This window comes from Lissotriton helveticus, chromosome 6, assembly GCF_964261635.1.
Source record: "Lissotriton helveticus chromosome 6, aLisHel1.1, whole genome shotgun sequence".
Taxonomy (NCBI): Eukaryota; Metazoa; Chordata; class Amphibia; order Caudata; family Salamandridae; genus Lissotriton; species Lissotriton helveticus.
Genome location: NC_136067.1, coordinates 1,716,403,388 through 1,716,426,927, shown reverse-complemented (window position 1 = coordinate 1,716,426,927; position 23,540 = coordinate 1,716,403,388). Strand labels below are relative to the sequence as shown.

The window sequence follows — 23,540 nt, the reverse complement described above, 5'->3', positions numbered from 1 at the left end:
TAAGATGAATATGCTTAAATAGCAGCAAAGGACTCTGCTACGTGTATTTATTGTTTATACGTGTTGTGGCCTATGTGTTGTGAATCATAGAAATCTGGCTGGTATGTGGTTTAAGAGAAGAAGAACTTACGGTGAGGAAATTCATCCTGGAACCCAAAACATACCTGCACAACTGGACGAGGGTCCGCCCTCTGACAACCGGAGGCAGGATGTGACCCTTAATCAAATCAAGGATCCCATCCACTTCTGGGAAATAACCCGTCCCTGTCATTTGACATCACAGGACGAGACAAGTTGGTTGAACCCTTCACCTGGAGGTGGAGCAAACCCCAGAAAGACTCTCGTGGAGAAAGAGAAAACGAATGATCCGGAGACAACGAGAAGAGATCCCGAATCATGGAAAGAAGATGGAGACAAATCGACAGAAGCTGAAGTCCCGAGAAATCCAGAGAAGAAAACACGAGATGAAGGCGGAGGAGAGGAAGAATCCACGAGCTGGAGCGAGGTGTAGAGGATGCGGAAGTGCAACGGCGGAATGGGTGAGTGCCCGACGGGACGGGTGGGTAGCTGTTTCGGAAATGAGCATGTCTGGAAAGTGGGGAGCACGAAAAGACTAGCACCTGGCACTCTTTTTTTCTGTCCTCACTAGACACATCCAGAGGAAACCCTCACAGCACTGATCCAGGACACATGGTGGGCAATTAAAGACGGGAAATTGGATGAAACCGCCTATAAGCTGTTGAATGTAGTTGGTGTTCACCCCGAACTGTTAAGAGAACTGTTAAGAGAACTTGCAAACTACGTTGGAGAAAACCATGGAGGAGCATTCCACAATTATTTGTTCTTTCTATTGCTTTTTGTTAAACCCGCCCCCTCGCTTTTCTTGGTGCACCGAACGGGTGAGGAGAAGAGATTGCGTTTCTGACTTTTTTCCCATTTACTGACGGCTTCTTTGTTTTCCTCATTTCTGAGCCTCCGGGGAAAGCATCCAACCAGGAGAAGGTAAGAAGAAGGAACAAGGATACTGGAAGAAAGAGGAAGAACTGAGATACACTGAGAAGTCCCTTATAATCAGGGTGTGAAATTTAAGAAATCAAATAAAATACCACCATTAAGAAATATTTCCAGCCTCCCCGTCTGTTTATCCGGTCTGCACTCCTACAGGTGGTGTCAGAAGTGGGATCCGGAGACATGGAGATTGTGACTACCCAGATGGAAGAGGGCCAACGGAACCTGGAAAAGGTCATGGAGAAGTTCTTATCGATGGCCGAAGAGGACCGAGAAAAGCTACAACAGGCATTGACCGGTCAAAGCCAGACACAAGAAACTGCCATGGGAAAGCCATTGGGCAACAGAGGAGTCATACCTCTATACCCTCCATTGTCATGCAGAGGCATGTGAGCGGTGAAGACACTGACTACTTTTTCAAACATTTCAAATGAATGGCTTTGGTGGCAGTCTGGCCCGCGGACAAATGAGGTCCGTTATTATCAGTAGACCTACAGTCAGCAGATTTGCAAGGAGTGACTCCATATGCAGACATTAAACAGTGTATATTGGAACAATTGGGTATTGATGATGAGACATATAGGATACAGCTGTAACAGATTAAAGTGGGGCCTCATGAGACACCCAGAGCTTTGTATTTCCGAATAAAGGACATGACTGACAAGGTGGTTGAAACCCATAGCCACAACCAAGGAAGAGATAATGGGCAACATTTATTTAGAACAGTACTTGTAGTCCCTTCATCCCCCAATACAAAAGTGGGTTCGCCAGCATGTCTGTTTCACACTAGAGTCAGCTGTGGAGATAGCCAGTGCTTACAGCAGAGTACAAGAAATCCAGAAGGGCTGAGAGGAGACAACTTGGAGACCCGGAGGAAGTGGGGGGTCATCATCCTTCTCGACCCTTTATCGTGAGGAAACCAGACCCTGTTTCAGTCATACCCGGATCTCCTGCACTCAGACCATAAATGACTGGACCACAGTGTTCAGTGTTTTCATTGTGGTGGTATAGGGCATCTAGCAAGGTTCTGCCCACAGAGAGAGTAACCTATGGAGATTGGAGTTGTAGGAAACTACTACTGTTCCCCTCCAGGGAAAAAAAAAACACCTCCCTACCATTGCCGGCTTTCCGTGAATGGACAACCAGTCACAGCCTTGGTAGACACGGGCTGTCTCCAGAGTATCCATACAATGTGTACACAGAGACAAAAAACAGTACCCTACCACAGATGTTTCTATCCAAAAGCAGATCAGAACGAGCGTCAACTCCATGGGTAGGACTCATTCCACAATTACCAGAACAGTTAATCGTTGGAAACAATTACCCTGACCTGACCGGGTTACTCCAAGAAAACAAAGAAGATGGAGAAAAGTGGTGGGACACCGCTCCTTTTTTCCGAGATGATAAACCGGAATGGCCACCTTTGAAAGTTAGAAAAAAACGGAAGCAAAGACAAGAAGAGAAGAAGAATCATGTCCGGGTTTTTCCTGTCGGAACACAGGAAACTCTCTGGGAAAATCGACAGGAATTTCCATGCAGCTCAAAGAGAGGACCTGTTCTGCAAGAGGCCTGGAACAGGGAAACAACGCAAGAAGATCCCCTTCAAGTAGGTCCCCAATGTTTTGTGAAGAATGGGTTGCTATATAGAAATGGGGGCCCAACACAACATCCACAGTTATTAGTACCTGTATCTTTTCGTGATGAAGCTCTCTACCTCACACACAGTCATCTGTTGGGTGGGCATTTCAGTAATGAAAAAACAGAGAAGGCCATCTTGGAGAGATTCTACTGGCCAGGGATATGCCAGCAGGTAGAAACCTACTGCTGTGAATGCTCCATATGCCAGAAGAATAGCCGATATAGCCCTGCCTGAGTTCCCCTTCATCCGCTTCCAATCATAGACAAGCCCTTTTGTCGAGTAGGCATGGATATCATAGGTCCCTTGTTACCCTCAGAGATCGGGTGTTGTTATGTGTTGTTCTTGGTCGATTACACCACCCTCTTCCCCTAAGCAGTAGCCTAGCGACACCCAAATGCTTCATATATCGCAAAAGCCATTGTTAATATCTTTTCTCGGGTGCGGTTCTCGAAGGAGATATTAACCGACCAAGCAACACCATTAGTCTCCAAGCTCATAAGACAGGTATGCTCATAGCTAGGAATCACACAGATCTGCACGTCCACATACCACCCACAAACTGATGGGTTGGTGGAAGGGTACAACACCACCTTGAAAAGTACACTAAAAACTCCTAGCTCTTAAAACCAGTAAATGGGAGGAGATGCTGCCCCTAGCTCTGTTCACCATTTGGTGCAAGGTTCACAAATGTACGGGCTATTCTCCTTTTGAGTTATTGTACAGCCGACAACTCTGTTCTTTATTGGAGATGGCTCACGAAGCCTCGGAGAACGAGAATGACAAAACCAAACTCCTAGTGGAGTATGTGTCCAACCTCAAAACCCATTTAGGCCAAATCCAGGATATCGTCTGAAATAACATGTAAGAGGTACAGCCCGCACAAAAAGACCAATATGACAAGAAAGCCAAGGAGAGATATTTTAACGTGGGCGATCCCATTCTGCTGATGATGGCATCGTCCGATTATAAGCTGTTAGGCCAATGGCAAGGCCATTACACAGTACTTGAGAAGGTTACTCCTGTCACCTATCGGATCAAGCTAGACGCCAACCGGGGTACATCCCAAATATATCATATAAATCTGCTAAAAAATGGGAGGGTCCTGTTACTATGTTGGTGGGGGTAACGTCAGGACAAAATCGGTAGTTTGACCAATGTATAGATACGGAACTCTCACAACCCCTAAAACAGAACCTGATAGAGAGACTCCACCCTTTAAGGAAGGTGTTTCCCTGTCTCCAGGAAAAACACCCTTATTGGAGCACTCCATAAAAACCCATCTGGGGAAAAGTGTATGCCTGAGACCCTATAGGATACCTGAAGCACGCAGAGCAACCATCAAGGAGGAGGTTCAACAGATGCTGCCCATGGGCATCATAGAACCCTCAGTTAGTGAATGGTGTTCGCCTATTATCTTGGTGCTCAAACCCGATGGATTGGTTTCTTTCAGTATAGACTTCAGGGAAGTCAATTAAATATCAGAATTCGACTCCTAGTCATTACCTAGGGTGGACGACATGATCCAACGAATAGGCAAGGCTAATACATCAGCACCCAAGATTTGTATAAGGGATATTGGCAAATACCTCTTAGAGAACAAGATAAGGAGAAGACAGCCATTTCCACCCCTGATGGGCTATACCAATTCACCGTATTGCCTTTCGGTTTGCATGGAGCCCCAGTCACCTTTCAGAGGACTATGAATATGATTCTCCAGCCACATGAAAGGTACTCTGGGGCCTATATAGATGACATCATCATTTATTGTGACACGTGGGACCAACACTTAGACCACCTATGTGCGGTGATACAGGCCTTGGGGGCTCATGGGCTGAAGATCAACCCCACTATAATTCACCTGGCTTTCAAAACTGTCCATTACCTTGGGTACCTGTTAGGGGAAGGAGTTATCAAACCCCAAAGCAACAAGGTAGCATCTATTTCCCAAATTCCCTTTCCCAAAACAAAGCATGTTCTCCGAGATTTCTTGCGTTTTCTGGTTTATTGCCATAGGTTCATTCTGAATTTTTCCCAAACAGCCGTCCCTCTGACGGATTTGTTACAGAAGAACATTAAAACAGAAGCAGTATTATGGCATCCCTCTCTTGATCTACTTCAAGCCTTCAATTCCCTACAAACGTCCCTAACTTCCGAAACCGTCCTATCCAGTCCTGACTATTCGTGACCATTCATACTACAAACCGACGCCTCGGAAAGGGGTCTTGTGGCGGTATTATCCCAAAAGACACCTTAAGGATGAGAAAAACCCATTCTGTATATAAGCCGTAAACTGTTTCCCAGAGAGAAAAACTTTGCCGTCATAGAGAAGGAAGCACTTGCCATCAAATGGTCTATTGAAACCTTACTGTACTATTTGGAGGGACAGGAATTCGTACTGATCATGCCCCCCTAGAATGTTTGGCAAGGAACAAGGGAAATAATAAGAGGGTGCTAAGATGGGTCCTAGCCTTACAGCCATATCGCTTTCTCACCCAACATCAAAAGGGGAAAGACCAAGTCAATGTGGATTTTCTATCCAGATATCCACAGGAAAACAATACCACTACAAAGACAGCTAGGGAAGGGGGATGTGAGGAAATCCATCCTGGCCCCCACAAAACATACCTGCACAACCGGACGAGGGTCCACGCTCCAAAGACTGGAGGCAGGACATGACCCGGAATCAAAATAAGGATCCCATCCAGTGCCGGGAAATAACCCATCCCTATTATGTGTCATCACAGGATGAGAGGAGTTGGTTCAACCCTGCACCTGGAGGCTCAGCCAACCCCGGAATGCATCTAGGGGAGAGAGAGAAACAGATGTTCCAGAGACAACGAAAGGAAGACGGAGACAACTCGACAGAAGCTGAAGTCCAGAGAAATCCAGAAGAGGAAGGCGGAGCAGAGGAAGTATCTGAGAGCTGGAGCGAGGAGTGTTGGTGTCCACTGGAGGATGCAGAAGTGTGGCCACAGCTCAGGAGAGTTGTGGCGGAGCGGTTGAGTGCTAACAGGACGGGTGGGTAGCTGTTTAGGAAACAAGCATGTCGGGAAGGTGGGGAGCACGAAAAGATTAGCCCCTGACACGGGTTTTGTCTGTCCTCACTAGACACATCCAGAGCAAACACTCACACCACTGATCCAAGACACATAATAGGCAATTAAAGCTGGGGAATTGGACGAAACCGCCGATAAGCTGTTAAATGTAGTTGGTGTTCACCCCGAATTGTGAAGTGAACTTGCAAACTACATTGGAGAAAACCCTGGAATAAGCATTCCACAATTATTTGTTCTTTCCATTGTTTTTTTGTTACCCCCTCTCTTTTCTTGGTGCACTGAACAGGTGAGGTGAAGGGATTGTGTCTCTCCCTTTTTTCTCATTTAATGACTGCTCCTTTGTTTTCCTAATTTCCGAGTCACCGGGGAAAGCATCCAACCAGGAGACGGTGAGAGAAGGAACAAGGGTACTGGAAGGAAGAGGAAGAACCGAGATACACCAAGAAGTCCCTTATAACCAGGCTGTGAAATTTGAGAGACCAAATAAAATACCACCATTCAGAAATATGTTTATCCGGCCTGCCCTCCTACACTTACATACGTGGCTTTTGTAGCTACTTAGAGAGACAAGCCAAAACTTTCATTGTGTCACATTCCTAGCATCAACTATAGTTACAGTAAAAAATGCAATTCTATGATACAATGCAAAATGCTCACCATCATCCATAATTGCTATGGTGACCCCCTTTCCAGTGTAGCCTAATTCCCAGGCTTCAGCCACATTCAGATCGAGTCCAGGAGTTCCATCAGCTTGACCTGTGTTGATCTAAAAGGCAATCGAAAACAACAGTTTAGAGATACAGAAAAACCAGCATCTGTGCATATCCTTGAGCATTTTGATGCTTATTTGAGTCTCAATGATGTAGCCAAACATGGTGCCTCCTACTACTCGGAAAGTCTCTCCAAGTAGTGAGAAGGGATTTCAGAGCTGAAGCTTATACACCCTGTGCTTAGTTTGTAAAAGAATAAGTACGAAGTCCCAAAGCTTTTCCCAGAAGTCCAAAGCTGCCTTTATTGAATGTCAGTGTGCTAAATATCAAGGCTCCATAGTCATGTTCCACCTCCAGCTTCTTTAAATCACCACCAGACACTCCCAGCACTTTCACCTCACTATTGCATGCTCTTTTTTTTCATACCTACTTTTCCCTTTGCCAAGGTTTTCCGTCTTCCTCTTCCTCTTCTTTCCCTTTGTTTGTTTTTCACTCTCTTGTTTTGGGTCAACGTCTAATGAGAAAAATACGTGGTGTTTCCCACAAATGAGTGCCGTAGGCCCCACCTTCAACCACCGACTCAAATTAAGCAATGTATGCACCCTTTTTGTCAAATGGACATTTGTACTCAGCCAAGGCTAACAAATGTAGTTGTGACAGGGCATAGTAAAAAACAAGGATGCGTGGTTGGTGAATGATGGGATTAGTCTGTAGATAGGGTCCACACCATATGTCTCTCCTTCATGATTAAATCCTATTGAAAAGAGATGGAACTCGAAATCTTATGAACCCACTACATTCCCAATGCTTTGAAATCATGCTCATGTTTGTGGCAGCTGGCATATATGGGGAGTGGTGGGCGGGCAAATGGGTGGTGGATGGTGGGTAAAAATAAAAAATAAAAAGCACTTGCCTGTGACATGTCCGACTCCGAACTCTTCCTCGCTACATTTCTTCCTCTAGCAGCGCAAACCCTTGAGAAGTTCCTTAACGAATCCTGGCACTGCTCTCATGCTGTGAGAGCAGAGCCTTGATTGAAGGGAGCGGCTTCACTCGCTGGTCTCAAGGACACTGGAGCCCTGCACTTACTCTAACCCAGCTGTCATAAGACACCTGGGTAAGAGGTTTCATTTGTGCGCATGTCTGCCTGGCCGTAGCAAGACGTTCGGCAAAAAGAAATGCACACTTTGAAAAGTGATGAGGCAGCCCACCCTCCTCCCTGCTGCTGTCTCTCAGCAGCAGTCCCACCCCCGTCCTGAGCGAGCGTTAGGACAGGGGTATATTGAAAAATTAAAAATGGTAATAAACCAACTTTATTACCATTTTATTTTTCAATTCTGGGGCATAAAGGGGCATTTTAACCAGTGGGCGACAATCCTCCGCTCAAACGGAGGAGCCGCCCCTGCCCACTGCTTAGCAAATTCATACACAAGGAACTAATCAAGTCTCTGCACCAGGTGTCTAGCTTTAGTACATAGAGTCACCGCTGTGTACCCGGTAACACACTCTGCCAGCATTCCAATTATTAGATGTCATGTGGCACCTCGAATCTTCATATGATTTGCATATTAAAGGAAGAAAGCAGACTCTGTGGAGGAACGGGGAAAAGATGACAACTAGAGAAACGGTGCCACCGAGAGAAAGAGAGAGAGAGAGCAAAGAAAGGGAAACAATATGTTTCCAGATGCTGTAAGTCCATCAGATGGGCTGACATGTTCCTGTTCAGGACTGAACAATGGTCTACACTTATACAGCTCCAGTCAGGGAAAGTAGCCCACGCAATCGAAAGAGGCAAGGAGAAAAGGTGAGGCAAGAGGCCACCCCAAAAAATGACCCACTTGCTGTCCAAGTGAATGTAGGATGAAAAAAATGATAACGGAAAACAAGAAAACTTAAAGCCATCATTCAAGTGCATAAAAAATCCTCATTACATCTATTCCAAGCAAGTGGAGGGGGCTGAGCTAATGAAAGTGGCCCAGTAATGGAGGACAGAAGAGAAAATACTAGGATCCAGCCAAAAAAAGGCCATTTGAAAACTAGCGCAATGAAACGAGGACATATAGAGCAGTCAAAGGAGCACTGCTGCAGCTAGACAACTGAAAGATGAGAGATGGTTAAGAATGTGAAGAATATAGTCGTTAACAACGTGGGTGAATTCAGAACGAGAGAGCTACAACATTACAGTCCCTAGAGAAGTGGTATAAATAGTAGTTGAAAGTTGCTGCCTGAATTGCGGTCTCTCTCTTTTACAAAGCCTCCTTCTTCGATTTCTGAGTGAATATGAACAATTGGTCGAACATCATGGGATGATAAGTCTCTGCAAACAACAATACATGTCCTTTTTATTCTGCAGATTTTACATTATACCAAGAAAGCGATGGATTTTACCAATTTTAAGGTTGCTTCGTACCAGACAATGTCGGCCACAGTTCCTAGTGTTACAATTCCTAGAGAATATAAATGTTACAACGTCTACATCTTGCTATTTGAAATGTGAAATCAAATATAGGCAAACTATTGGCATATGAACTTCTAAATGCACCTTTTTTGTATTTAGACAATTTTACTAACAAATAACACTGTTTGTATACTTTTATTGATTTTTAACACAGAACAGTTTAACAATCATGTGTTTTTACGTGCTGTAATGGTTTAATTGTAAAATCGAATAAAGCTTATTTGAATTGAATTGAATTAGTTTCTGAGTGCCCAGCTCAGCGACATGCAGTAGTGCGGTCATTGCTTTTTTTTTGGTCTGGTAGACTGGCAGATTCATCCAGTCCAAATGAAGTCCATGAAGGATGATGGCCGATAGCGCCTCCCATGACACGTCCTATGCAAAACTGAGCAGATCTGTATCCAGCGATGAGATGAAGTTTTTTGGTGGCAATTCTCTCAAAACTCCTGTGTATTGCTTCTATGGTGTTTTATTTTGCAGCCTAAGGAGTTATCATTATGTGTTTTATTCATAAGAGCGCTAAGTAATCAGCAAACTCTGGCCTCTGACTTGGGTGCCTATAGTCTGTCTATAGTCAAGCTGTGGATGGTTAACATCTTCCATATTGTAAGGACGACATCTTCTGCTGACATGGTGGGAGGATATTTTGCATTCAGTGACTTAGAGTAATTATTGAGGACTACCAGGAGATCACCATACAGCAGGCTGCCAAAGCCTACACTCAATCAATTCCATGATGTTTGTGGAATATCTTTAGGGAGAATCAGTGTGAGTGCGTTAGATGTACAGTCCACTTGGAATGTTGCGCAATCCTTCAACATTCTCATTAGTAGCTCATCAAGCAGCATGAATCACATCACACTTAGTTTCATAGCCAGGCCTTGATCTTAGCAATGTCTTGGTGGATGGCATGCAATACCCTCAGGATCCGGCACCTTAGGATGGTTAGGATGAGTAGCCACTTTCCTCCGATACTAGAAGTGGTCAGACCCTCTCCAGTACTAGACACATATATTCTTCTGTCTTAATTGCAGATTCTGAATCTTTTGGCATGGCAGGCGGCAGGTGCCTGGAAAATAATTAGCTGGATTTGACAAGCCAAGGTTGTACATTGCTGACAAGACGTATTCTTGAACAAGGAAGATATACTTGTTAGTCCTTGGCAGGGTTTGGATGGCAACCTTTGTAACAGGGTAACAGTGGCTTAAAATCAGTTGAAACCTAGAATGAATGTCCATATATATATAAATGGAAATTATGTCATACCCAGAGGTAGACAGAGGCTTCCTTTTAAATGTGTGAGCAGTGCAGTCCCTTCTATTGTTTTTGTCAATTGTCTTCACATGTAGGAGAATGGCATTGCTAACGTTTATCTTTTCTCTCCAAAGACTGGAAGGACCCCACCAATGCCATTCTGATTCACCTTGGTGGTTCTTTAAATGACAAAACTAAGTCTTTTGTGGCACATCAGCCCCAGCTGAGAGGAAATTCTGTTATATACTCTGGATTTATGAGGACCTAATAATGCCTTTAATTTAAACTAGAGATTGAGAGCATACATGTGCTTTCAACCTCTGCCGCCAGGTAGTGGATGGTAGATATGATATAAGTCTCCTTCTTGATCGTCTCCCTCTTGTTGGGGTGATAAATGTTGAGAAATATGTGGACCACTTTGGCCTAAAAGCAACCACAATGGACGACATCCAGGGACTGAATCCATCTATCTTTTAAATGATGTCTGCAGCTTCTGATCTCTGTAATTTAGATTTAACCTTAGGCCAGAGGCAAAAAAGCAACCCATTGATGTCTCATTGTACCAGTGTGTATAGCGCGGTCTATCTGAATATTGTTCTCAGGCATCCAATGGCTTGCAAGAGAGAAGCAAGAAAAAATGTGTAAAGTATCAAAATCACAATGGTGGATACTATAGGTAAACTGTGTGGTTGAGTTCAAAATTAGTCATTCAAAATTAGATGGTGGAACCAATTAATTGTTACTTTTGAATTGGGTGATGTGAGAAAATAACAACATAATTTAAAAAATGATTTTCGTATAATATTTTGACTGGAGGGGTCAATTTGCAGTAAATATTAAGGATAAAGGTAACCAAGTGCCTTCAGATCAGCGAACAATTAGGAATTACTTCAATCTCTGACCCGCTGGTGAGCAGCAAACAATCTAAAATGATGTATCCATAGGCATCTCTACAGAAAGCGACTTTAGTATGTCCACCGGAGAGAGTATCACGACTGTATTCGCATATAGATCTGTTTCTTGAAGAAATGCTTGTTTTTACTTTTAACCTAAAAAACTCACTTGTAGTTATTCCACTAATGCACTATACAGTCATCTTTAAAAATGCTTTACTGAGGGTATCAGAAGAGTACATAAAAAGTACTGAAATTGAGAAAGAACTAAACCAGCAATGAACAAGATGGCCTGGTTAAAAAGCATTGGCTTTTTTTTTTATGAGAAGATATTAATAAAGAATTGTTTAAGATACCCTGTCTGATGTCCCGCCATTGCTTCAGGATTTAAGATCCTATTGCTTTGCAGCTTATATTATAGCATTTCAAAGTTACACAATTATCTTCAGTTAATTGTAAAGAACTAGGTTAAATGTGGTTCACACATTCCCGTAGACTACAGGCCTACTTTGAACTATTGTTCAGTGTAATTATCAATTTGCTTCACTTACCTCTTGGTCTCCCACCTACCCCATAACTTGTCATTCTCAAAATATTCAAGCTCAAATAAATAAAGTGTTAAAAATGCTATAATTGCAAAGTTTAAAAAATACCATTAATATAGGAGTATGACATAGCACACAACACATTGCAAAAGATAACTGCTCAACACTGAACTATTGATTACAACATTTTGGAATTAAAGAGGAAAGAATGTTACACATAACCTATTAATATCTCCAACTGAAAGACTGAGGATGAGCTTATGTCTGCTACTGTAAACAAAACCTTATTTCTTTAAAATTAATTCCAGCAACAATGACTCAGACTTTGTTACAAATTGCTTTTTTCCCCTCTTCACGCAAATGCATACTTACATCGCATTGATGTAATAGCAGCATTTATTGGAAGAGGACACACACAATTTAGATAAATCACAAATATTCTACATCTATTGAGTAAAATCTTGTGACTTCAATCTTAATTTGCCAACTATTGAAATACCTGCATCAACATATATATTAGAAAGTACACTGTGGTACTGAATATCCAGCATGAAGAATATTGACATACAAGAATATCGAGAACAGAATATTGAGGGACACAATATCAAAAGATAAGTGCATATAGGGAGGGATAAATGTACTATTCCTAACTCCACATCTACGTACCTTGAAAATAATGTACTGCCTAGGTACATATATGTGGAGTTAGGTATAGAAAATCTAGACTTACTTGCCTGCCGATATTTTTTTCAAAATGTTTTCATTATTTAGTAACATCGATATTCTGACTACGATATTTAGTATACACACCTGCACAGTACTATCCTGCAAGGCTGTATGGTGCTGGAAAGTGCTTATTCCATGGAATCTGTGGTGTGAACTCCGAGCAAATCAAAACCTGAAGTCATATTTTAAATCATTGTTGGTATACACAGATAAAAAGAAGTGCATTATTTTTACAGGTGCCCTAGTTTTCTGTGGATTGGAAAATAACACATTTTCTACATGAACACTTTTACTTTGGGAAGCAGATCCAACAGTGTTATATTGCTCTATTTTCATGCAAGTCAAAATACTCAATTGTTTGTCAACATTTTTTAATTGGATCTGCTGGATATATGTAGTTTTATTCCTGTGTTAGGTATTTTCCATGTCGTCTGGAACTGTTTTGTTTCAATGTGTTTTCAAATGTTAAGATAGGCCCACAATATTGCTACAGAATGTGTCACTTAATTTGTATTTAAATCCATAATACTGCATTATTTACCTTTTGTTGTTTCATAATTCTGTCAAATGAGCTGCATAATTTAGCCATCTATTGCTCCACAATGGCTGCAGATGTTCAAAGGAATACAGCCAACTCCACAAAACAAAGAATGCGTGGGTGGTAGTCATAAAATTCTGCACTGCCAAGTGCTTGGCAGAGCATCTCAAAAATGAAATATAGATTGTTTATTCATCTGAGTCAAAAGATGCAGACATTTTACATTTTATAATGTATATGTTATGTTAATGTACACTACGTTTATTTTTTAAATGACATTAAGAAAGGAATTATCACTTTTCAAGCATTTGGCAAAATCAATTATATAATTTGTAAACTCATCATATTTGCAAGCAGCTTAAAAACCATATGTTTTGTAATCAATAACAATTAGCCTCAAATCTTTTGCTATGGCATTCGGTTGGAATATTTTATATTCAATAGCAGATTTGTTTCTTAATTCATCTCTTCACTGTACAAAAAACAAAGAAACTGTTTCTATTCCCTCACATTATAATAGTTTGAGAAGAACTACATTGGCTTTTATGGAATGAGTGTTACCTGTGAAAATCATATTGTTTTGCCTTTTGGCTCCTGGTGTTTTACCAGGCATCAGATTTCCAAGTAAAGCCTGTCTCACTCTAACGATCCCTATAAATTGGGCATGAACTGCAATTCCCAGTGTCTGCCTTTTAATTTGGAAAGCTGGGATAAGAGGTACCGAGAAGGCTGTGTGTGAAATGTGTTTATACGCATGTACACATGTAGTATGAGTGAGGAAGGCCGTTGTCTGACCCAGCCTTTTTCCCAAACACAAGTAGTTCTGTGTCAGATGAGGCCCATTTTAAATTGTATGTAGCATGATGCATAGCAGCTCTAAGCCCTAATAATGCATTTGAATACTGAATGGAATTCAACGTTCCTTGCTGATAAAGTATACAGTATATGCATTTTTACACAAATGCACACCATGTTTAAAATTGTGTTAAATTATAACTTTTGATTAACTATTGGTATGAAGACCAGAGATGGTTCTCTAATGAAAGTCGCCCTTTGAACTGCCAATGCTTAGTAGAGTTAATTGTTGTGCTCCTAATCTGGCAGATCAAAGGTACCTTAGAACAATTTGCCTATTCAGGAGAGATTATTTTTTACAGTTTTTTTGTAAAACTTTATTTTCATTGATTATAAAAAACAAAGGCATATGTTTCATACGTAATAGTCGTCCTTGCAAATTACATCATATGTACAGAGCTATCATGCCAGTCTCATATTGCAATGAACGAAGGTGTTTAGCAATGTCATTAACACAATACTGTATGTTCCATAACACATGTCCTACCATTTCCAAACAGATTGATCAAGTGACTACATGACCCCACTATGTTTGAAACAGTAGCCGGCCCTGTCCATCAATCTGCTGTCATCCCTGTCCTAGAATAACAGAAGGTGCTGGATCGGTGTGGGAGCAATGCAATATAGAGCCTTATATGACTTATCAATAAGGATTCCAACTGGCTCATTCTTTACCCGTGTGTCCCTGAGTTGGGCTGCGAAGCGTAGGAGTTGCTTAGGGTGTCAATATATGCCTTATATGGGCCCCAGATATCCTAGGGGTGTGCCATGCTGGGTAACAGGTTAGAATAGATCTCGCTATTTGTACTGCAGTATGCTAAACTATTCAACCAGCCTTGTGACTTTGGCGAAACTTTGCTGCCCCAGTGTAACGCAATCTCCCGCCTAGCTAAGAGAAGGCCAAGGGATGCTAGTTTCCAGACTAGTTTAGGAAAGTTAACCATGTAGCTCAAAAGTGTTACTTCCGTAATAGGAACCAGTGTAAGCCCTAGAATGTTCCCTAATATTTTGTGCACCTGTTCCCAGTATGGGTTTATGCAGGGTTATTTTTTTTACTATTAGATAAAGATGGGGCTTGTGAAATTCAAAAGCTGTTAACAATAGCTCTATTAAATAGGGCAGTATAAGCTCCCAACCTGAACTCTATCAAAAGGGACGACATGTCTTCAGTGTCCACTACGGGTGGGCAGAGGTTGCAGAGTATCACTCCTCACAATTCCGCAGAGTTACAGAAAAACTCTGCAAGATTCCATGAGATTCCACCAAGGGGCGGAAAAGTGTGGAGTAGTGTGGCTCACTGGTTAGAGGCAGCAGGCCTGAGAGCAGAAGTCAGCCTGGGACCAGGGTTCAATTCCCGACGCGGCAGGGTCGTGGACCTTGGTCAGCGGACTCGATAATTCTCGCTTCGGTGCTTACTCTAATCAGGGGTTCCACTCGGCAACTCTGGGCATTAGCTTGCCTAATCTCCACAACGGCCCCACCAATTCCGGGGATGCCTGGCTCCACCTTGGGGACTCCCAGCAAGGGGCCAATCCCACAGGGAAAGCCAGGACGGGTTCCCCAGAGTTATACAGCGCCGGGACGCCCCGTTGCTGGGGCAGCTGTGCGCTTTACAAGTATACTACATTTACATTTACATTTACATTTACATTTACATTTACATTTATTCTGCTTGCACTGCTTACGCTGCAGTTTAGGGCCAGTAGCATGAGTAGCTCTGAAAATCTGTGCAAACTGCACCATGCATTGAGAAAGGGGATGCAGCCGTTTGAATTTATTTTGCTGCTGCTCGAATAGAAAATCTATTTGAGCTGCAACAATTCTCCTCAAATGGCAGCCCTGTTTGACAGCAATAGCTCACATCCACCAGTGTTATAAAATGGCACCAGAAGGCTCTATGGTGACTAGAAATCGTGCCACGGGCCGGCAAATCTCGCTTGTAAGTGCCCGTTGTGGAGCCTAGCTTTGCTCCTGTAAGGCACAAATAGTAGAATATTTCCACCACACACTAATTGGCATAATTTGGCAGGAACTCCGCATTACAAGCATAACACAGAGTTACCCAAATTCTGCCAATTCTGCAGGCGGCATCATATTTCCGCCCGGGCCTAGTGTCGGCCAGGAAGTGCCCTTGAACTCATGGGGCCATTTGTACATTGCTGTATTTGTGAGCTTTGGCAGATTAAAGCCATATCAGCTGGCTTTGCCAATTCTGGTTTATTGGTTGTCACAAAATCACAACTACTACATATGCTTTCATCGAGTCTGCTATGGGAGTTTCTTGATTTTTTATTCTTTTTGTTAGGCATTATATAACCAGTTGCCCATCTCAACAGGCAATACAGTTTTAAACATTCTGCTCACGAGTGTGCATGCCCCCTGGTTTTTGCTTCAAACAGATATGAACTAAACAGTAACAAACATAACTTAGTACACTCTATACGTCATTGTGCATTCACCAATATTATATTTCTACAATTACATTTTAAAGAGCTCTCCTTCAGTCGTTTCGACTATGGGAGTTTCTTAAACTAACCAATAGACCATTTATGGTTGAAAGATTCACACATTTCTGGCTACATACCTTAGGGAACAGAGAAAAGTGCTGCCCATGCTAGCAAATGATTCAAAGCCATAAGTTCATAATTTATGAAAAGGCCAGAAGTTAAAAGTTGTTCACCAGGCATTGTTTTATTTAGTTTCTGCAATAACGAGTTATTAAACAATTTCCTATGTTTTCTAGTGTTAAAATCATACTCTTTGTGCTTTATGCAACATCACGTACTCGAGATAACAAAATTAAATGTTGAAATATAACACTTACCAGATACCACTGCTTTGTGAATAAAGGATCGTTCATGTTGATTTCAATTTCATTTATATCTCTGTAGCCTCTTTTCTTTCTACCGAACCCCTCTTGCTGCAAAACCTTTTTTACCTAGAAATAAGAAAATGTGCATTTCATTTATTGATGTCACATATTACTCCTTTCAAAAATATGTTTTTATAAATATTTCTTCATTTTTTTACATTAAAGTCGGACACCTGCACAAAGAATGGTTGTGTGTTCCTAAAAAACAATGCTGACAACTAACATGTCAGAAATGTACTACACTTGCTGTTTTTGTTAAAGAAATGTCTCTGTATTCCTAACTGAGAAACAACAAGGAATTAGCCAACTTGCTACTATTTAACATTAGGGTGTCTTTACTGAACCACTATTATTCGTGAGGGGGATTTAATGAAAAAGCAAGCCAATATTTGTTTTAAAAGTCAACAAATGGTAAACAATACATTTATCAGCAATGTTATGTTTATCACTAAGGAATGGTGTAATTCGACTCCTGTGGAAGTCACTGAATTTCACCTGAACTCCGTACATACTTCCAGCGCAACAGTGAGGGATTTAAACAATGGAGAACGTTGAAAGTCTAAGGTTTGATCAATGCAATGATTTGAATGTGAAAATCCCAGAAGCAGTTATGTCGAAAATTCACTGAATGTTAGCATTTTCCATGTGCAAAATGACCCACCTCGCTTGCATATTAAAATTGAGCTAAAACAAGACTAGTATAATATTCTATAAGAAAGATAAACATTTTCTGACTTTCTAGGTTATTAAAATAAATGGTAATCCATTTTTGTTTACTTTTAAAAAAGAGAGGTGAATAGCAACAAGCATTTCTGATGTGTAATTCACTATTTTGTCCCAGAGGTCTTCCCCATATTTTAAAATAATTTGAAGATTATTTATAGTAAATCAGCTGGTCTGTCAGACCTGCACAGGTCACTACTTCGCCTTCCTATCAGAAAACTACTCAGCAAACTTAGAGATGCCCACCCTGCAGGTGGAGCTCTCTGCCTTTTGTGGGGCTGCTACTGCAGTGACTCCATTGAAGGAAGCGAAGCTTTGCAGACCAGGTGATATATTTAATGCACCTGATGGAGAATTATTTTGTTTTTTTAAGTATAAATGTCCTTCTTGAATAGCAGAACACCATGGATTTTTCTCCCTGAGTGTTTCCTCTGCCCAGGACTGCTATGCTTTGCAAATTCCTTGTTGGGGTGATTTTCACCAATGCTGGTTCCACAAAGCAGGATTTAGAATTTATCCTCAAAAATTGATTTTATGCACACCCTAGTCTGCACAGATACACAGAATCTTGATGTTATAATTTTTGTATTGACATTTTGAGATCATTTCATCATAAGTACAATAAAGTTAATAATAACTTACAATTTGAATGATATGAATAAATATACAAAATATATGGAAAATAAAAAGAGAAAATGCATATATGATAAATACTATGCACCAATAAATAACACTTACAACTATAAAGATAAATAGTAATGTATACAGTTGAATAAATATGGTGTGAGAAACGTTAAATATTTAAATAATGCAAGCAACATATATAGGAAATATAAACGTCTTAAAGAATCAATTACAGGTTAACTCAATAGATATATAAATTGAGTATAAAGATTAAACATATATAGCTATAAATTAGGAACATAGGGCCTGATGTAGGTAATTCTAATTTACCGATTCATAAATACCGAATTTTACCGATTCGGTATTTATGAATCGGTAAATTAGAAGGAGGGAGATGTAGGTAATTTTAAATTTTAAATTACCAAATCAGTAACATTCGGTATTTACCGAATCGGTAAATACCGATTCGGTATTGCCCATTGATTCCTATGGGCCTTGAAGCCCATAGGAATCAATGGGCAATACCGATTCGGTAATTACCGAATCGGTAAATACCGAATCCTGCAAGGGTGCAGGGGGTGTCACTTTGACACCCTCTAGCACCCCAAGTACGGGTATGTGTGACATGTGGCACACATACATGCCCTAAGGGCATGTCTGTGTGTCACATGGCACAGGTGTACATGCACAGATGTGCATGTACACCTGAATTCGGTATTTTACCACCCAACTGTATTGGGTGATAAAATACCGAATTCTGAAGGCCTGTAGCACTGTAAACAGTGCTACCTACATCTGGGATTTACCGAATCGGTAAAATTACCAATTCGGTATTTTACAGATTTGGTAAATTTACCGATTAGGTAAATTTACAGATTCTGTAAAATAATGGCCCCTACATCTCAATCCCTAAATACCGGTCGGTAACGGCCGAATTCGGCCGTTACCGACCGGTATTTGGTGACCTACATCGGGCCCATAGTAACATGGCAAATCTCCTTAGCCATCGAGGAGTAATTTATTTGTAAAATTGAAAATTTTAAACTATATTGAGTATGGAGTATTGAATAGAATATAGAAAAATAGTTGATATAAGAACTAACAGAGCACATCAATAGAAGTTATATGAAGAGAAATGAGAAATGAGATGTCAATAAGAAATAGTAAGAATAAAAGAATAGAAGAAAATTAGAAAAGAGAGAATAATAGGAGAATAGAATAATAAAATAATAATACAACAAAACTACACGTTAGTATAATAATAGGAAAGGATGAGAACCAGGAGGGGAAGGAGGGAGGGGAGGGAGGAAAAAAAAGTATATTGTCAAACGTCAGATCAAGGGGTATTAGTATCCACTCCTGTAGTGTTGTCATCAATATCCATGCACCTATTTAGATTCATGAAAGGTGACCAAACACAAAGAAATATGTGAGTTTGATTTTGAAGATTATAAATTATTCTCTCATTATTCTCTCATGTGATGCTGTTTGGAACATAGCTGTCAACTTGCGAAGGAGGAGATGGAGATTTCCAATGGAAATACACAGAATCTTTCTGTCACTTTACAGGTGTTCATCAAACTTATTCCAGAATCCTAATTAAAGAATAGAAAAGCTCCCTAGAAATGTGACCTGCTTCTGGGTAAAGGGCATGACTGCTCTACAATCAAGAGTTAGATGATGATGTTAATTTATTTGCAATTACTCACAGATGTGCATGCAGGCTTTTTAATAGAGCAATGTCATGCTAGCTTTAACAAATGTGACTAATCGCTGGCACATTACAATGCAGCTTAAGAGTTGTTTATTAGTACTCCAGGCAAACCATTAATAACGGAAGCATTTTTCTTATGTTTATATACAGTAAACATTGGAGGATAGATGTTCCAAGATTGAAAAATGTGTAGTCAGAACCGAAAAACACAGGGAAATAGGAAAGAAAATAGCAAAGAAAAGTGAATAAAGTCAACAGATAATTCTAAATTAATACAAAGAAAAGTATGAGAGACAGTAAAATAATACAAACCATTTGATTTAAAGAAATCCTTGAAGAGTATGAGTAAAATAGTAATGAAAATAACATAGATATACCATTCTGAATAAAAGTAGCTTCAGTAAAAAATCTACAAGGGAATAAGCTAGTCAGCAAACAAATGGATGAAGATAATATTTGTGCTTAAAGTTAAACAATTTCTTACCATGAATACTTTGTTTATGAAACGACTGTTCCCGTTTGATCTTCTTGAATATACTTACTTAAAGAAACTCACCCATGAGGTATTTATTTATTTTGTTCAAAATGAGGACCATGGAAGGGATGTATGACGTTACAACGCATACTTTTACATCACATGCCTTTACAACGCGGTATTTACAACGAATACCATTACAACGCATAGTGCTTTTAGGCGCTGGATAGTGATTTATTTAATTTACTATTCCAACTCCAGTCCCCGTGGATAGTAGGGAAGGTGTTGGATAGTAAATTAAATATATTCCCTATCCTAGAGCGCCCCCCAGCGCAATGCGTTGTAATGGTTTGCGTTCTAAAAGTTGCGTCGTAAAGGCACTGCGTGGTAAAAGTTGCGTTGTAAAGGTTGTACACCCCATGGAAGCATAAGGCTACTGTATTAGGGACCTTAAAATCTATGTATTATCTATGTTATCATATTTAGGAAAAATTTGAAAACGCATCTCTTCCCTCGGGATAGTTAGGATGGGTGAGGTTTCAGGGTGTGGAAATCTGTGGCCGAGTGTAACCATGCACTTTATAAATGTGTCTATTATTATTATTTATTGCACCTGCCTGCTTCAAGGGACAAGGGCGGTTTTCAGCTTGAATCTGAATGTAATTTTCCTAAAATTCACAACATCTTCTTACCATGTCGAAATGCGCACTTTTTGTTCCACCTAGTCTTTTTAAGGACTCATGTGTGTGGTAAGTAAAAATAATGAATTTCACTGTCTATAAAATGACAGATAAGTTGCCGCATTCACCTCGAGAAATAGCCGCACTTAATGATATACACGAGCACGCCTGCAACGTTGTGCACCAAGGGCAATCAGTAAATGCATGTTAGCATCTATTGATTTCTTTTGACAGAAGGCATATGTGCTTTCTGGATTTAATATTCACTCACAGTACATCGGATTTAATATTCACTCACAGTACATCAAGTCAAAGGCACTTTGCAAAGGTATTAACAGAATCTCTGAAAGAATGAAATCCAGCAGAGATTAAAGCATATGTTTCTGTCGCTCACATCCCATTTGATCCAATCAACATTTTCTGATTCTTAGAAACCACTGTTTTTGATTAATATGCCAAAATGCTGCTAGGCAACAGCAGCACTTATTTATATAGAGCACATCTGTAGAGGCTCAGGTGGTGCAGCACTGCACTTGAGCTGGAAACGCTGGCCTGTATGAAGTGCAGTTACGTATTCGGATCTACAGCATTCTCTATGGTAAATTGGTGTACAAGTGCGCTTGTACATGCGTGCATTTTTATTCATAAGAGTGCGTACATTTTCTGAGTCCCCTTTCAGACAACAACATCAGAAAAGAGAACCCTTTATTTCTAAGTGAATTGTACATATACCTCATCTCCCCTGGAGCTCTCCCAATTCTTGTGTACAGAACCTTGTAATTTACAGAAGTCTTTACACTCTTTTATGCACACGTGTACGAACATCATAAGAAATACAGGTCCGTCTTCACAGTAACCAGTGCATTGCATGACATCTAATGTACCGTAAGACTGCATAAGAATCACAGTTCCGCAAACACTGCCCCTCATGTTGTCACTAGAGTGATGGTCACAAGTGAGATGTGAATTTGTATGATGTCCCCGCAGGCATTTTACATCAATCATTGAGCGATTTAGCCAAGGCACTGTACTTTCTTATTTATGTTGCAAATCAGCGGTGTAGCCTCCATGTCAGCATGAACATGAACGTTTGCTATACAAACAAAATATCAGTTGTTCACCACAAAGTATAATGTATCTAAAGTGGTTGGAAAAAATCTAATTAGTAAGGTGTGTATGTGGTGTCACGCTATAGATAAATATAGAGTATTTGACCGAGCCAGCTGTCCACTTGCCACCTCACACCTCCGGCTGCATCCTTCTCAAAGCTACAGAGTGTGGGTGGTCCCAAATAGAAGATGTATCGATCACTGGTCTGCAGTCTGAGGGTCAGTAGGACAATAGTCTCAAAGGTGTAGCACCCCCTCCCCTCTCAAGCTTCCCCAAACATGGCGGATGTGAAACTGCAAACAGAGGAAAATGAAATGAGCGTCTGTGTATGGATAGGCTCAATCTGCCACAAATCTTCTACAAAGTTGTAACTAGCTGATAAAGAGAAATAGGCCCAATCAAAGAAGATTAGTATCTTATTCAGACTGGTGCATTGCTTCTGAATAGAAACCTAAACAGAAAGATCACATGTAAATACAATACTGCGCATTAAATGACAGGTATACGCGTTGCACCCAAAATGAGTGCATTAATTAATACATTTAAAAAAACGCATGTGGCGTTCTTCTGAATATTATTGTTAATATTATTTAAATTATTTATTTTTTTGTAGGGTGCTTACTTCAAAGAATGTCTCCCTAAGAGCCTTCACATACACTATTGCTGCATGCTGAATTAGCTTGAGTATTAACAGAAAGATTTCTTGTCAAAGCCCCCATGAAAACTATCTGAAATTGACAAAATGTAGATCTGCTTAACATCTATAGATTAGCTCCATCTCAAGGGATTGTCCCATTAGTAATTAAGTCAGTACCAACAACATTAAACTACGCTTCCCTATTAACTTGGTGGAAAGAAAGGTGATAGGGCAGTGTAAGCCCTACATAGACAGCAACTTCTTGATACCGTTCAGATGGACTTTGCATGTCAGAAAGGTGCATGATTTACTCCCGTAAAAGACAGGATCATTTTCTCAAATGTATTCATATGGAACATGTCTGTGCCCAGGCCTTTCTTCTATGTTGGTAGACATACTTCTTACAATTCAACTTTGCTAGCATGGAGAATTAGGCATCAGAAAGCAACAATGAATTGTGTTCAGTCGGTCCTGTTTGAGAGCCCAAGGATTGGCAAAACTAGGGTATTAAATCAGAAACATACAACTTACAGCTTGAACCCTCGAAATCCGGATGGCGCTTGACAGGTCAGATGGACCTTTGCTACTGTGTTGCAAATGAAGCTAGGACAAAAGTACAGGTAATAAATATCGACAACTGGCAGGTTCTATCATTTCAATCAATGACAAGAAGTTGTATAAGTTTCCCAAACCTTTATATATCATCAAAGGACTAGTATGGTTTGGTCATCTTTATTCCAGTTAGTCCAGATTACAGGAAGGTTGAATATAAGATAGATCAATGACAGCATACATCAAACAGAGTGTTTCATAAAGGAGATTTGACACTAAACTATCTAAAAGAGCCTAAACTACCCTACTTAGAGAACCCACCAAGAGTTCCTTCCAGAAAAGAGCAAGGTTTTCAGTCATAGATAAGGTCTTGAACGTCCCATGAAGAGTCATTCTGAAAATTCAGCCAAGTTCCCCACTGCTGCAGGAGCAACCGTTGAATTAAATCAGTGATGACAGAATGCTCCTTGT

General features: G+C 40.6%; 1 protein-coding gene across 1 annotated transcript in view; it reads right to left on the bottom strand.

Annotated features, from left to right (window-relative positions):
• The window catches only part of PCSK2 (proprotein convertase subtilisin/kexin type 2), an 850,498-nt gene that overhangs the window by 476,503 nt on the left and 350,455 nt on the right, over nt 1-23,540 (bottom strand). Inside the window, exons 3-4 of the mRNA XM_078649584.1 lie at nt 16,507-16,620; nt 6,361-6,469 (exon numbers count right to left, since the gene is read on the bottom strand). Of these exons, the coding sequence (XP_078505710.1) occupies nt 6,361-6,469; nt 16,507-16,620 (223 nt within the window). The remainder of the gene's footprint in view (nt 1-6,360; nt 6,470-16,506; nt 16,621-23,540) is intronic.